This window comes from Marmota marmota, unplaced genomic scaffold, assembly GCF_001458135.2.
Source record: "Marmota marmota marmota unplaced genomic scaffold, marMar, whole genome shotgun sequence".
NCBI lineage: Eukaryota > Metazoa > Chordata > Mammalia > Rodentia > Sciuridae > Marmota > Marmota marmota.
In genome coordinates this window covers 31,113,488-31,130,836 of record NW_025999842.1, presented here as the reverse complement: position 1 = coordinate 31,130,836, position 17,349 = coordinate 31,113,488, and the positions used below count along the sequence as shown (strand labels likewise).

The window sequence follows — 17,349 nt, the reverse complement described above, 5'->3', positions numbered from 1 at the left end:
TGGGGGGGGGGGGGTGTGGGGAGAGACCGAGTGAGACAGAGTGAGGGAGGAAAAGAAGGGAGAAGAGAGGGAGAAAGAAAAACTCTCGCTAACTTTCTCACTCTCCCTTTTTCCCCCCCTCCAAATTTGCTGATTGGGCTGCCTGGCGTTCCAACATCTGGACCCAGAGAAGGTAAAATACCAGTCAGCAGCGCACCCCGTGGGGACCGAAGAAGACCAACAGTTCCAGAGTCCCGGAAAGCGCTGTTGGATGTCCGCGGGGAGATGGCTTTGAGCTCAGCCTGGTGCTCAGTCCTGTCTCTGTGGCTCCTCTGGGGTGTTGCCTGTTCCAGCGCAGCGTCGGGGGACGACAACGCCTTTCCTTTTGACTTCGAAGGGAGCTCAGTGGTCGGCAGGCCTGAGACGAGTGAGCCCCGCGTGGCTCCGGGACGCCTGCCTCCTGCTGCCGAGGTACAGTGTCCCTGCCATTGTCACCCTGCTGGGGCACCTGCGCCCCGCGGGCTGTGCCACAATTCTCTACAATTCTCTCTCTCTCTCTCTCTCTCTCTCTCTCTCTCTCTCTCTCTCTCTCCTTCCCCCTTCTTTCCCTCTCCCACTGCCTAGACTAGAACAGTTCAGAAACTTGAAATAGAGAGTTCCACTTTGTAAGTTGGGTTTGGGTGTTATGAGTTACAAGTTGAGGCTTTGGAACATGTCTATTCAAACTCACAAAAGTGCATGTGTCCTTCATGCTCTGAGTGGGTCTGTTAGACTCATCTGGGACTGTAGCCACACATCAGTGATTTTATTAATTGTTATTATTATTAATGCTTTTTTTTATGTCCCAGTAGTCATTTTTGTCAAGCCACAGTTCTTAATGTATGTGCCCCGTCACTGCCTTCCTGCTCCTTTGCTCTTGGGACAAGGGAAACATAACTTTTTTCCCCTCACGATATAACTTCTTTTTAACTAAAATTAAACAAAAGGTCTGTACAGAGAGGAGTGAAGGGTTAAGTGGGAGGTAATGGGCCATCAAAGAAGTTGTTAGGAAACTGCAGAGCAGATACCTTCAATAGAAATAAACCATTATATTCCAGAAGCAAGACTAAAAATCAAGTCCCATCGCTGAAGTTAAAATGATCAATATATTCCATTGGTAATATGTTATTTATTCAAATTTATAGTTGCTGCTTGAATACCTTATAATAGCTTTTAAGTTGAAAACATAACCAAAGCATGGAAATTTGGTGAAAGAGAATGACTCCAGAGTAAATGATTTAAGAGCCCCCTGAGCTCAGACAGACAACAGTATGTCCAGTGCGTGGGAGATACTAAATAGGAGGAAAATGAAGTCACCTAAGTTCATGGGAAAGGAAAGAGCAATTGGCCTAACAAAACACACACATGCACACACACACCATATCCTATATCTATGGTTACAGTAACCATTCAACTAAAATAGTTGAGTGGAGTGAAGCTATTTCTAACATCACTGAAGTCTGTACTGTTGCTCTTAATTCTACCAATTGTTAACATAACTGTAGTTATTAATTATTGACTTAAAAAAAAGATGCATGAAGATGATCCTTCTTCAGAGTAAGCCCTACTCACAACCCCCACCACTTAGGAGGAGAGTAGATACAGCCCTTACACGCAGCTCTTGTTCTGGTGCAAAAACATAACCTCCCTGAGAAGGAGAAGGACATGGCTTTTGGTCAGTTTCACTCCTAGACACTTAGGAGAGGCTAGACCAGGAGAGACTCCACACAATGGGACAACATTGCTTCTCTGCAGTCTTGGAATTAATCCTGGTGAAGCTTTATCTTCACCTGTTGCTTTGAGCATGGAAAGTCCCTGAGTGAAACACTTGACTAGGATTGGCAGATAGAACACAACATGCCCAATTAAATTTGAATTCCAGATAAACAATGGATAAATTTGGGGTCATATCCCAAATATTGCACAGGACATATATATACTAAAATGTTTTCACTGTTTATGTGAAATTCAAATTTATCTAGGAATCTTGTGTGTTTCCTAATAAATCTAATATAACTTTTTGTAACTCTCATTACATAAAATATTAAGAAAATAATTATTTTGAGTATTAGAGTACCTTAAAATTAATGTTGGACAGGGGTGTAGTTCAGTGGTACAGTGCTTGCCTAGCATGCATGAGGCCCTGGGTTCCACCAAAAATAATTAATTAATTAAATGTTGAGACTCAGCAATTTCATAATGCTCATGTGTTCCACAAAATAATAAATAGGAAAGTAGCCCAACAAATTGTTTTAGATTTCAGGCTGTTAGACTGATGGTCCCAAGTTTAAATCTCAAATTCCTTGACCTTGGGCAAATTATAGTTGCTCAAAATGCATATCAAGAAACTGATTGAGGCTTAGAGAAATTATTGATATCTACTTTATATCTCATATTTATTATAATGAAGTTATATAAAATATAGACAGAATGCTTAGCTGGTGCCTGATATGCTATAAATATTTTATACTTGCTAAGAGTTATTATAAAAATACATAAATGATTAGATTAAATGAAATCCTTGTTTGGGAATATTTCTTAGAATTTTATCTTTATGGTACTATTTTTCTTAATACTATTTATTAATATTATGTATATGTAATATATAATATCTTCCTTTGTTGTATCCTTCCAATTAGAAAGAATGTCCCATAGTATGTTAAATATGTAACATTATCAGAGTCTAGTAGGTTCAAAATGCCAATTGAGGCCTTTGGTTTAAGCAAAAAAAAAAAAAAAAAAAGATATTAGTCATTCCCAGAAGGTCAAAGTATATGGTGTAGAAAGGGTAGGATCGAAGTAATTATGTTCCCAGTGCATAGTTTCACATAATGCCTCCGGTTAGCCTGTGGTCCCAAGGCAATTCTCGGCGCCCCACCATTAGGTTTCCCATGCTCTTTATAGCCAGTAAGCAGATCTTAAACCAAATACATTTTGGAGACTTAATGACATGTCATAACCACTTCACTGGATTGCATCAGGGGATTGTGTGTGTGTGTGTGTGTGTGTGTGTGTGTGTGTGTGTGTGTGTAGAGAGAGAGAGAGAGAGAACATGGACACATTATTCAAGGAAGAACTTCAAAATTCAGATGGGAAGGTATTCTAAAAACGCATTCTCTGTATTTGAATTGAATTTTTATGAATGGTTATTCCTCAAATCTCCTTCAAAGGGAAGAAAGAAAATAACTACAGGGAGCATGGAGCCATGGGAGGTGCTTGTGCTTGGCTGAAGGCTTTCCTGAGCTCCTTCCCAGCACCTCCACAGTGGGGCTGTGTCTGCTCCATCCCTGTGTGCTTGGCCCAAGGCAGGAACTCTGGCACACGGTGGCACTCACTGTGAGTTAGGGAGCAAATGTATGAAAACTGCACAGATTGAAGGGTGGAGAGTGCTGGCTGACCAAGAAGAGGAAGGCCCCTCCTTTTTTTTTTTTTTTTTTTTTTTTAATAGACCAAGCTTCCCCCAGGATGGAAAGAATCTGAAAAAAGGCACACTCATAGGTAACTCTGTACTAGTTGTGGGGAGGATTTTTCCAAATTCTGCTTTAAAAGAAATTCACTGAGTCATTGTTGGTGAATTTATGGTGAAAGCAGTAATTTTCTGTAGATGAGAGTGGGCAAAGGGGAGACTAGGTAGTTTCTAAAAGAATATTCAATATTGTAATATTTCCCATTGTTTTAAAATGTCTATTCTTTTTGTCCTGCACATGGAAGCAAGTAAAACTATACAAAATTCTCCTTAATCAATATAGAAATGCAAAAGAATTTGAGGGGCTCCAGAAACAGAGATGAAAACATCCCTCAAGGAGATTACCCGAGTATTCTTGGGAAGAGTGAGATTCTTGTCAATCAAAAAGAAGCAGAAGTTAAACAAGGTTAGGAACACTGGGTTAGAGGCTGACACTCTGTGACTGGAAAAGAAGCCACACAGAGACAATGAGAAATAGAGACAATGAGGACCAGGTGCTGTTCCTGGTTTTGATAAATAATGAAAAGGGAAGCATTTAACAATTTTTAATCCAAGAGGGGAAAAACAGGACCTTATCTCCTAGTAACTTGACTGATTTTGCTGTTGTCATTTTTGTTGTGTTAACTTCCTTCCAAAAAAAAAAAAAAAAAATCATTGCTCCATGAGTCCTGTGTCTACCCAGCCCTAGACAAATGAGGAGCTTGCTTAAAAGATGCTCTATCAAGGAGAATAATTCCAAAGGACTTTCCTTCTCAATTCTTTTCATTGTTGATATGTGATCCCATTCCAGAACACATTGTTAGGCACCCTGCCATTAAAGGATTGCAGAAGATTTATTAAAAGACAGTTATGTCTCTTTCACTACCTGCTTTTCTTTTTCTTATCTTGGCCCTTTACTTTGTAAAAGATCTCATAAGACTACTGCAAGACCTCCCTCCAGTCACTAGCCAAGACCATCATCCTGTACGGCTATTCCAAAATTTTAGTTAGGTAAATTGAATTCCCTACATATAAACATTATTTCATTCACTTAATTATTCACACAAAAAACACATTTGGAGTTTACCATGCAGAGCAAGAAAATAGGCACCAGCAGGGATAGAAAGAAAGCAGGGGGTCTCTCTCATTACTCTCAAAGGATAAGCAATCCAAGAGAGGAAAATATATGCAAAGCAGAATGAACTCATGTTCTATGGCAGGGGCTACTAGCAAGTGCTGTAGAGGTAATGTAGACAGAGTGTTATTCCTGAGCTACTCAAGTAGGTCACAATAATCTATTCATCAAACACCAAAGAAGCTTTTAAAAAACTTATTTTACAAGAGTTGAAATATCATAGTGGTGGGATAGCTAACACTCATTGAATACTTGCCACATGCCAGACATTTGTCCAAAACTTTCCACAGTTATTCCCTTGTACCTTCCTGAAAAAATCAGTGGGAGTATCTTTATCTCATTACACACTGGGAAACAGAGACATAGTGCAGATGTCTAGGCCCTGTGCTTAGTAAGTAGCACAATGAGGAAGACGTTTATAAAAGCAGTTGACTGTACAGAAATATGTAGGAGAAGGTGATTCAGTAAGTAGAAGTGTCTGTGAGGATAATTTTAGTAAAATTAAAATTAATTAATTTAGTAAAATTAAAATTAATTAATTAAGTGTATAAAAGCAGTTGACTGTACAGAAATATGTAGGAGAAGGTGATTGAGTAAGTAGAAGTATCTGTGAGGATAATTTTAGTAAAATTAAAATTTTAAATTTTTTTAAAATTTTCTAAAATAAATAGAAAATGCCATTCAGACAACATTTATGCAGTGCTTGCTAGAAGAGTAGCAAAAGCTGTAAAAAATTAGTTGAGAACTACCAAAGATTTGAGATAGCTCCCCTTCCTGACTAGTCTAATAGCTATTTATTTTTATTTGTTCATTTGTCTGTTTATTTATTTATTTATTTATTTATTTATTTTGTAGTGCTGGAGATTGAACCCAGGGCCTCACTTGCTAAGCTAGTGCTCTATCACCGACCTACATTTCCAGTTCATAGCTAGTTTTTAAACTACTCATTAAAAAAAACCCTGACAGTTGTTGATGTCTACTATGTCCCATGAACATAGGTGTAGGAGATAACTGATGTTTGGAGATGGTAAGTACCTTGCCCAAGCTTCAGGATTCCATTCTCTTTCCCAATACACCACAGTGTCTCCTTGGCTCTCTTTTTAAGTACAGCATCACCCTGCATCCTATTTTCCCTTTTAAACATATGTCTTCCCCATGATGTTATGGTCCTCATCAGCAGTTCTTGATTTAGGGCAATAGGTAAAGGACTCGAAAGAGCACTACATATAGGAATACAAGATCTGTCTTATAGACTTTATTATTTAAAATACTAGAAAATAAAGAATCTTGTTCCCTATAATTCCGGAGTTCCCTGATTTAATCAGAGGGGTTTTTTTAACACATAAAGACATTTATAATGTAAGTTTTATGATTTTCATGATTGTTCAGTATACTGTTCAGTGGCACCAAGTACATTGATATTATGCACACTACCACCATCCATCTTTAGAATTTTTTCATGTTTCCAAACTAAAACTCATTAAATAATAACTCCATATTTAGCCCTCCCCTCAGGCAAACACCATTCTGCTTCCTGCCTCTGGTACCATTCTGCTTTCTGCCTACTCAAGGTACTTATTATAGAAAGAATCACAGAGTATTTGTCCTTTTGTGTTGGCTTATTTTACTTAGAATAAGGTCTTCAAACTCATCCATATTGTAACTTGTGTCAGAATTTCATTTTTCAGAGCTGTTGTTTATCCATTCATCCATCATTGGATATTTGGGTTATTTCTATCTTTTGATTGTTGTGAAAAATGCAGCTATGAATTTTGGTGTACAAATATCTGTTTGAGCCTTTCTTCAGTGATTTTGGGATATATTCAGAAATGAAATTGCTGGATCCTATAGTATAAAGGAATTTTTGAAATTCAGATATCTACAGATGCCAGGCAAAAAAAAAATAACTTGGTGGAACTAGCTCAGTGAAAGAAATACATCCAAAGAGTAAGGAACCCCTGAGTCACAGGATATAGAGGGGTAGCCACCTCTCAGCATTGCCAGGTTTTCTTGGTTTGCTTTTTTGGTGTGTTTTTTTCCCCCAAGAGAAGACAGAATTTGGATTCCTAAGTGAAACTGCTGAGTCAGTTTTTTTTAAAAAAAGTACCCTGTAGGCTTAGTGTATCTGAAGATCAGATTCAGCCCGAGGGCTATTTATTTGCAGTCTCTGTTTTGCAGTATTTGGAATTCACCTTTCATCAGAGGCAGATCGTGGGCTTGTGACCAGATGAATGTGATCAGATGCATGCATCCAGCTCCAGGACTTTCTAGCCAGTTGACTTTAGGCAAATTAGTTCATCTTTTAAAGGCTCAGTTCTTTTGATTGTAAAGTAAATAGAAATGTATTTGCATTGCAAGATTGTCATGAAATTTAAAAATGAAATAGCATATAAACTGCCTGACACAAAGTTAGCCCTTAGTTCTCTCCTCTGTCCCTCCTTCCACTCCCTCTTTCCTTCACTTTTTATCTATCCACGGGTAAAGCTGTGTAATATCTTGTTAAAAGTATATTGCTATATAAATCTTTGTTTATGCTCCAAATTTGGTTGCATTCAACTTTTGCTTACAATTTTGCTGGTTATGCAACCCTGGAGAAGAATGCAACTACCGTTCAGCTTTTATAATCGTTCTCTTTAATGACTCTTTAAACAATCTTTCCCCAGAAATATAGGATGATCTGTATAGTTGGGAGAAATGAATGGATTTGTCTAAATCCCTAGAAAAGCTAAACAACCAAACAAACAAAAACCCCAACACCATTGATATGACAAAGACAAAAACCTTTCTTTTCTTTTTATACAAATCCTCAACTCTGACATATCATAGTTTTGTATGGTAAACAATTACCCAAACACTCCCCTATTTTATGGTTTTTCCCTGCTTTAGTAACCATATAAACATGATGGCCACACATAATTTTGAAACATTTGATTGGTTAGAAACTATTAAATTCAGATTTCCAGTATATGCTTTGAGTTTCAGGATTTGGCATTTTCAAACAGCTATTTTTCTAAAATAAGTAAATCTGCTAGTTCACTGAGATATAGTGACCATGTCGCCAAATATTTAAATATCTACTCCTGTATTTGCAAAAGAGCAGCATTCTCTGTTCAACTGTTTTTCTTTTTCACTCCTGGTGTAGTAAAGTTAAATTCTGGGAAATGGTTTACTAAAGGGAAGTTTAACCACAGATGTTTGTAATTCCAACTAAAGTTTCCCATCAAAGTCTTAATGAAATTCAGCTGCCAGCAGTTCACTCTGAATCTGAGTCTTTTTATCCCGAGAAAGTTGGGGGAAACAACATCCCCAGTCTGAATGGTAGTGGGCAAATTTCCATATTCAAACCCAAATTTTCTGCATAAGAGAAAAATACATAAGGAAACAAATTCACCTTTAAAATCTAGGGAAGAGATAGATGCAAAATGACTCTCTTTTCACTTTCAGGACTTTCTTAGTTTTTATGTTGTGTTTTGGTGACTACTAGAGATCTTGTGTTTACTTAAATGTAATGAAGGATCTACATTTATGACTTCATGAGAACTGGTAAGTTGGAGAAATCCCATAACATTAACAGCTGCATTAATACAAGTCTCTTAAAGATTAGAATAGTAATAATGTGGAAGCCTATAGCTAAAAGGGCCCCTAAACACGGTGCAAACTTTGTATATGAATATTTATTTTGCAATTAGGCTCTCCATTAGCGGGAGTGGCATGATTGCGTTAAAGGAAATCAGAGATTCTAGGGATCAGGAATGACTTCAGTAAAACCTGCCTTGAGGACATGACTGCTTTACGGAATATTGCTGTCTGTAAATGCATTGCAACATGACATCTTGAGCTAAGCAGCACTATAAAGCCAAATGTCAGCTCAAAGTACTACATAATATAGACACCCACCATAGACAAGAGGATTGTCTAGTGATTCTCAGACCCAGGGGTGCTAGACCTATAGAAAAATCTAGAATCTAATAACAGACAAATCAAAATGGCTGCAGAATGGTCAAAAATAGAGCAAAAATCCTTTCCTAAGCTTGTGATCACAGCATAGCACCACAGCACAAATTTCAGGTCTCAGGCTTAAAATTGCTGGCAAGCCTGTTCTTCCATAGCAAGTTAGTCTACAGTGCCTTTTGACTTTCATGACCTGTTTCCCCTTGATGAACAGTGATACAATTGGACAAGCTGAGCATGCCCTAAGTACTACCTCTCTTCCTGTTGATCTGCTTGAGCCCTGGAAGCAGCAGGCTGTTCTCTGTCATGCCCCAGGTCACAGGCAAGGTGCTAAATCCCTGCTATTTGAAGACAGACAGAGTCTGAATGTCTGGACATAGGTTGCTGTTTCATTGTAGTACATGAATAATTGCCTCATTCCATTGTGTTCCCTGAATATTGTTGTCTGTCATGATCAATGGCAATAGACACCCAAAACTCTACTCAGAAGAGGCAAGCTCAGAAGCCTCTACCACCACAGAATTCAACATAAGGGAGACCTGGTTGAGGGTGTTTGAAGCCTGTTTGAGAGTTAATGGAAAGTTATTATCGGATGCATAATTCTTGAACCATGAAATAAAAGGAATTGCAAAATGTTAGATATAGAAAGGAGGTTTAGATATTTAATTCTCTCATTTTTCAGAGGAAGAAACTGAATTGGGAGCAGAGAGGAGGTTGGGAAACTCAGGAACAGCAGTACAAGGAACAGTGTCTTTTCACTCTGGCCTTAAGAGTCTTTCCAGTTGTTTCAATGGATTTAATCATCCTTAGCATTAGAATAGAGGTTATTACATGAATATATTTTAAGAGATTTTAAAGAAGAATAATTTACCTCTACTATATTATTATTCACTTTACTCTTTGTTTTTTCTATCTGTCCTTATGTTAGATTGTCAGTAGGGGATTCTCCACAGAATTGAGTAGAGCTGGACTTAAGTCTGGAACTAACTCTTCTGAGCCCTGGAAGCAGGGCTGGAACTAACTCTTCTCCATCACTAATAAAAAAAAAATCATATTCTAGGCCAAGGGACCTGGAAAGACCTTTCTTCTTCAATGGCCTCAGTTTCTTTAGCAAGAAAGAAAGAAAAGTTTATTTCTAGCAACAAAATTCTAACAAAGTAGATTAAAATGTGCATGAGGGAAAGGGAAGCAGGTTTAAGGAGCAGAATCACATAGTCAAAACCATTGTCCCAGCCAAAACCCCAAGATTTACAAGCCTGAGGGAAACACAGGACACTGACAGGGTTGAAGGGGTCAGAACAGACATTTTGTGGGGTACTTTTTCCTGTTTCCTACCATTTCAGAGTGTGGCAGTTGGAGATGATCTGCAGGACAGAGCATGGGTCTAGCAGTAGACATAAGTCCTTCCAAGGTGACACACTGAGGAGGCTCCCCAGACAGTATTAGTGGCGGACACCAACAGGCATACAGGTGCATCTTGGTGTGCCCAGCCAATGTCAGTGGTCTCCCACAGCGAGATTCCTGAATACCACAACCTACCCCATCTATATCCTTCCAAATGACCCTAAACATGAAGCTCCATTACACAAAGACAGCACAGTATAACAATGGAAGTACACAGATATGGAAAACAATGAAAGAAAACGTGTCACTGCCTAATAGTTAAATGTCAAGTAATAGAAGGGTCCAGAGAAGAATTTTCACTCAGTGAGAAAGTAAGAACAAGCAAGCAAAAAATTGTTCATTTATTATAAACATAAAATGAAATCACCATTTATATTATACACCATACATTTGTCCATGGGGTCTTAATGATGCTTTAAAGACATTTAAAAGCTTGCTCTAGACTAGGCAGAAAACGACATTTGGAAGCAAACATGTTCAAGAAATTCTCTGGAAGGTGGGGGGGACTTGCCCTGGTGTATGAATGCCCTGATTATTGGTGGTTATGGGGAAGTGAGTCTAAAAGATTGCTACTCAAAGTGTGGTCCATAAATAGCAGCATCAGTATCACCTGAACACGTATTAGGAATGCAGAACCTAAGGACGAGAATCTGAATTTTTACCATATCCCAGGCTGTTCATGAGTATATTAAAATATAAGAAATTCTGAGCTCTGAAAGGCAGCTGGGCTTGAATTTTGAATGGACTTAGGGGAAATTGTGAATCCAGAAATGGAAAGCTCTTTTGATATATGGCGGGGGGGGGGGGGACCAAAAATATTAAGCCAAATCTTGGCCAAGTGAAATTCACAGTCTCACTCAGATACTACACCCCAGTCCTAAAAAGGCACCCTTTAAATTATAAATAAATAAATAAATATCTCAAAGCAAACTGCTGCTTCAGGACAGGCATCTGGAGGAGTTAAAGACGTAATGCTCTTCTTGAAACCATGGTCTACCTAGCAGGGGCCTAGAAAATGTGTTTTAAGAATAGACATGAAATAACATAGAGGGTTTCTGTTCCCACCTGACCCTTCCTGACATCTGAAGTGGAACTGTTGGAAAGCGTCCTTGAGGGAAAGGAGGGGAGAGAAGGGGAGGGGAAGAATTTATGTGTGAAATCTGCTGGGAAATAGGGTGTTGATGAGACTCTAGGAAATGGTTGTATTGTGATGTTTTTCTTGGAAACAAGGGAGTCATCCTGAGTCAGGATAATGAGGCTCCACAGAGTGAGGAACACAATCTGTGTCCTAGACTGGAAAGATAATGTTATAAGACATGTAAGAGCTGGTTTCCCCAAAGCAAAAATTGCCAAGGCCATTCCTCATGTGAGTACTTTGCTAGAGGAACTGGGGTGTGCATTTGAGTCAGGATGTGTATTTCCTTCTGTATCAAACAGTATCCCATCCTCCCTATAGGTGCCAGGCTCCTTGGTGAAGTCTTATCCCTAAGAGATTACTATTTTATTGTGGCCTTAAAGGACAGTGATGCTTCAACCCAGACAGCTAACTGGCTGATTTCTATTATCCTTTTACCTTTAATTATTAAACACTTGATTAGCACCTTTTGTGTCTTGGTGGTGTTCTAAGTAATTTATGTGTATTAGTAATTTATTTATTCCTCATAACTACCTTATTAAAAATCATTCATATTACCCCATTTTACAGACAAGGAAACTGAGTCATATAGCAGTTGAGTAACTTACTTGGAGCCAGTTGAATCTTGCTCCAAGGTTTAACCTGCTCCCTATAATGCCTCTAACATCTGCTTCTAAATCTTAGCAATAGCTCAGCTAATGATGGTCCCCAGTAGCATTCAGGAATGCTGCATTGGGCTTGGCAATTGATGAATCTGTAAAGAACATTTGAATTTGTGGTATGTTTAGGCTTTGACTTTTTTTTTCTTTGAAGTGATAGAGTTATGGAGCAAATGGACTATATCATCTTGGTAACCATGGGAAATTCTTCCCTCAGACATAAGAGAAACAAAAGTTGACATATTTCTGAATATATATATATATATATATATATATATATATATATATATACACACACACATACAGTCATATGTATGTATATGTATACATATTCATATATATATATACATGCATATATTCATGAATCTCCATCTTTGCTGAGGGTTGTTTTTCATTGGAGTCCTGATTTCATTTTGTAGACCTACAACTTAGAAGAACTTAAAAAGGATGAGAAAGGAGCCTGACCTGTAGTAAAAATGGGACCTGAGGGGAAATGATTAGACAAAGTATGTCAATCACAGGAAAATGGAGTTAAGGCTTAGGAGCAGTTTACCTTTTAATATTTTTCACTACATATGGGAAAAAAAAGGGAATTTTAGCAAGAGAAAGGATTTAAGTCATACCTAAGAGAAATGTGGGCTTTTAATGATTTCCCAAAAAGGGTCAAGCAATGAATAAAGCAAGTTGCTTAAATAAGTGAGTTATTCACTCAGCACATAAGGAATAATAACTTAGTGCTAAAAGGCATCATTCAAAGCACCAATGATTCTGTGTAGGACAGAGCCAGGTAGTCTCTGCCCTCTTGGACTAGGAGAATGGCTGTGGCAGTAGTCACTGGTGAAGTCCATTGTAACCAGAAGAGGGGAATGTAAGAGAGTAGTGGTCCCCAAATATTTTGTGCCCATGGATTTCTACTATCTGTCATCTACCTCTAGCCTTGTATTTTGTAATAGTTCGCCCATTGCATTAGTCTGCTAGGACTTCCATAACAAACACCTAGAATGGTGGCTTATACAACAGGACAGTATTTTTTATTTTAATTATTTGTTTATTTATTTATTTGTTTGTTTGTTTTGCTGTTCTAGAGGATAGAAGTCCAGTGTCAGCTGGTGAGGGCTCTCTTCCTGACTGACAGATGGCTACCTGTCACTAGGTCTCCACATTCCCTTTCTTCTATGTACATTCACAGAGAGAGGTCTCTGTTGTTTCTTCTTCTTATAAAGACACCACTTCTGTTGATTAAGACTTACCCATATGATTTCAGTTAACCTTTATTACCTCCTCACAGGTCCTATCTCCAAATACTGTCACCCTGGGGTTTAAAGCTTCAACATGAATTTTAAGAGAATAGAGTTCAGCCCATAACATCTACTAAATGAAATATTAAGTAATATCTCATTTTTAATGAGGCAAAATAATTTATAACTACAAAGGGAGTTTCTTATGGAATAATTAGTGTCATTGCCCTATTTTAACTTTAGCCCAAACTAAAAATTTAGCATTTCATATTATTTATACATGTTTTATTTTAATTAAATATTTTGGAGTATGGAAAATAGTACCCACACCTTGTATTGCTACCTTGTTTTCCCTACATGTCCAAGGACATATGATGGATAAGCATTTATATCTTCACTCTCATATTTAACGAAAAGTACCTACAAAAGATGAATAAAACACAAAAAGACCAAACAAGCATACTAGTAATGTAATACAAGTAAATTGTTGTATTATAAAAATTCTTAGATGCTTAGAAAAAGCATTTGTTTCTGGTGGGAGTTTCCCAGTAACTTCATGAGAGAGATGGCTCTTGAGTTAAACATTGAGGAAGAGAATATAGGCTGAGGGGATAAACTGGATTAAAAAAAAAGAAACAGGGTTTCTTCTAGGAAGGGAAATATTCCCAGTGTTGTTGGGCTGGACAACACTGAAGATTTCAGAGCAGAAGAAAGAGAAACACAATAAAAATTGTCTTTGTCAACATTAATCTGGAAACAGGTAACTACTGGATGGGTGGTCTGATAGGCAGCAGAGAACCTGGAATCAGGATAACCCATGTTGTGCATTGGTACCTGTCCAGGGAAGAGTCAGAAGGACCTGGATTTGTACAGTGTTCATGGTCTGGAAAGGAGAAAACCTTGGATCATTGCCAAGGTTCTATCAAGATGGACTGTCACATGTATGGAGAACAAGATGAGGGAGAAGATGCTCCTGATGTTTATAGAAATGTATTAAATCATGGGGGAATCTGTGCAGGGATCTTTTAATAGAAGGCCTACTAGATCCATGGCTTTTATGCAAAGCAACATAGAAATGACTTGGACACAACTTGAGCTGAGAGAGCCTGAGCAGCAGAAGTTTGGGGTCCTGCCTCTTTCAACCAGAGCATTTTCTTTTTTAACTGAGTTATAGATAAATTCCACAGAGAATTTCACTGGTTTAAAAAAAAAGTTTGTTTGCTATTAAAAAAAGATGCAAACCACTGTTCTAAGTCCTCCAAAATAGATATTCTAAATCATGGCAAGTCTTCAATATTACCCAAAATCTTATTCAAATCAGCTCATTCATCCCAACAGCACCTATACCTGCCTCCAGCCAGTATGTGTTGCTGTCTGCAGGAAACTGTTGATGTTCTGAGCACCTCTGTAACAGTTCCAAACATGAGCTAAAATCTTCAAACAATTGGTGCTCTCCTGAGAGATATTTTTATGCTTCCTGTTCCTTGTCTGATGATATTTTAGGCTCCTTCCTAGGAAATTCCACTTTTGTCTCAGTCATTACCTGGGAGTGTGAGGAAAACAACAAAACTTTTGGAGAAAGGATAGGATGGTAGTAGACAGGCAAGTTAACCACTATCTTTTGATCTGTGTAGGAATGGCCAGATGTTTGTGTAACTTTTATTTTTCTATATCAATTATTCCACCCCAATGAATATCATCTTATCTTAAAATGTAAACTATATTTTAATATAAACCAGGTATATCTAACCTCCACTGAGAGCTAAAAAAAAGGCTTATTTTCTCCTCCTTCAATATACCATCTATAGTCCAAAAGCCATTTCTGTGATTTCTAAAAGCCAAATTGCTTCCATTATAAATGTTATGTCAGAGAAAATAAAATTTAAAAACTTTAGTTTTTTATTTAAATAAAAACGTGAATCACTAAATATTTCACAGTATCATGAAAGCAAGCTATAGTTTTTTTCCCCTTGGTTTTTTTTTCTTTTTTACTTTTTTTTGGGGGGAGGGCCTTATAACATATTCAAGTTCTCTAGGGAGAACTAATCAAATGGATTAAGAAAGCTTTCTATATCTCTTTCAACCTATTACTTGAAGATTTCAGCTTTTTACAAAGTTATTGTATTAGACAAATGTTATTTTGACCACCAAATATCGGAATTTTCAATTATTATAAGTCAGTTAAAAATATTACTATTTCAAGGTTTACAAAGTGTTTTCTTACATATTACCATCTTTAATCTTCATAACCATTTTATAAACCAGATAGTCATGATTATGAATCTAACGTGTGAAAGCATAGAGATGTTAAGTGATTTGTCCAAAGTCTCCTAGCATGTAACCTTATTGAGTCAGCAGGAAGTTTCATACACCTATAGATTATTAGGATAGGAAAAGCCTAGATATCATTGTGCTGCTAAGATCACTGAAGAGGAGGAATCTAGCACTAGAATTTGGTCACTTCCCCAAGATCCCACAGAGGGTTTCTAAACCTGGAACCACACCCAAGTTTCCTGGCTTTGGGGGAAGTCCTCTTGCCCTACTGCATCCCAGAGCCAGGATGCAAGGAAAAATGTGGAAGAGTAACACCTGAAGATATGTATGTTGGGACATTAAATGAGCTGTATCATGTTTACCTTCTGTAGCCATCTGTGTCTTAGAAGTAAGTAATTATTTACTAAAACTTTAAAATTTCTCTTGGTTTTGGATAATTATACTTATCTCAATTTTGAATTCAATTTATAACTACATCATTCATCCCTTTTCTTTCATTTTGGGGGATTTTTGCCTTGTCTTCATAAGGCCCCCTAAACAATGCTCTCTACACGTATTCTGAGAAAGTAAGCATTCAAGAGCTATTGCTTTTCAGACTTGAGAATTTCCGGCTGGAGTTTTCTTATGGTCTCAGAAAAATAAACAGAACATCCTTGATCTTAAAATGAAAAAAGATCTATTTCAAAAATGAACAATAAACCTTTTGTTTCAAAACAATTGAAGAATTAAGTTTTAATATTCTCAGACCAAATCATGTCTGGTATTCCCCCTGTACACAGCCATCAGTCAGGTCTCCACATGACTTCAAGAAACTTCTCTCTAACATAGAAAAACTGTTGAAACATGAGAAATTAATGAAGAAAATGAAAGGTATGATAGCACCAAAGTGGTTTGCTCTGGCACTTGTACCCCCACTATGACCTTCTTGACCTGTTTTATAACAATTTCAGCATCCCCACCTTACTTAAGAGAACTTTTCCATTGTTGATTGTAAAGCCAAGTACCCTGGTCTTCTAACAGCAAGGAAATATGTCAAGCTTGTTTCCCAAAAGAAAAATTCCCAGTTCACAACAGAATTATAGAATTATATATGATATAATCCAGGGATTTAGCCCAGGAACACCATCTGCTCAGATGTACATTGAACTTAATAGATGACAAAGAGTTAAAGGTATTTCAGGGGATTGGGGCAGCCCACACATGATCCAACCAAGTTTGATACCAAACAGAAAGGTATTTGGAAAGCAGCTCTAAACGGCTGCCTGATCCATTGTTCACTTTCAATGTGGTAGACATTGTCATCCCTTGTTCTCTCCCCAATCTGAAAATCCTCAGTATGTGAAGGTAATACTACATTTAGATGATACTAATATCATGGTAAGGCCAAGGAATCATCTTTATGAGGGGAGGATAATACTCTGTATAAGGTACTTAAAACCTCTGGGTTTTTACTAAAGGGCTAGGCTCTCCCTAATCTCAAAAAGTACTTGTGGTTACTTTGGCAGATGAAACACATTTTTCCTGTGCCTCTGTTCTTGGACATGCAGTGTTTATCAAAATGTTCAGTGTAAATAACCAATTTTGGTTTTGGATTCTTTTTATTTTTCCTGTAGGACATCTCTTTGTTTGCTCTTCCATTTAATCATTTTAAAAGCTACGTTATGGGCTCATTTTTTAGATATAATACATTGTATCTTCATCTCAGATTATCTAAACTATTCTGGCTTTTGTTTGACTATGATCTCCTTGTTTAAACCTTGAGCAGAAAGTCATATTCATCCAGAAAATGTGCTTCTTCCTCAAAGTCATAAATCAGCATGGATTTTCTTTGTATTTAATCATCTAAGAAATCTGTAAGTTTCAAAAAAGGAGAAAACTGGAACTGCAGTTAAAGCTTTAAATGAAAACAATTATTTGCTTTATTGTTACTCAGAAATGGGGCTATTGACTATCGAGTATTGAAAACCAAGTGTACCAGGATCTTTTATATACTTCCCGATAGGCTCTAAGTTAGTGGAATGATACTCAGAGAGACACAAAAACAAGTACTTTCTCCATTTCCTTGCTTATCTCAGTTTGAGTAAATATAT

At 37.4% G+C, this 17,349-nt stretch overlaps 1 protein-coding gene across 3 annotated transcripts in view; it reads left to right on the top strand.

Moving 5' to 3' along the window:
- The window catches only part of Lama4 (laminin subunit alpha 4), a 134,829-nt gene that overhangs the window by 791 nt on the left and 116,689 nt on the right, over window positions 1-17,349 (top strand). For 2 of the 3 annotated variants that reach the window (XM_048790451.1, XM_015500351.2), the window contains exon 2: window positions 168-450. In XM_048790451.1, the coding sequence (XP_048646408.1) occupies window positions 168-450 (283 nt within the window). Of the gene's footprint in view, window positions 1-151; window positions 451-17,349 lie in introns of those variants that run through there. The other variant, XM_048790501.1, reaches the window with a different exon arrangement.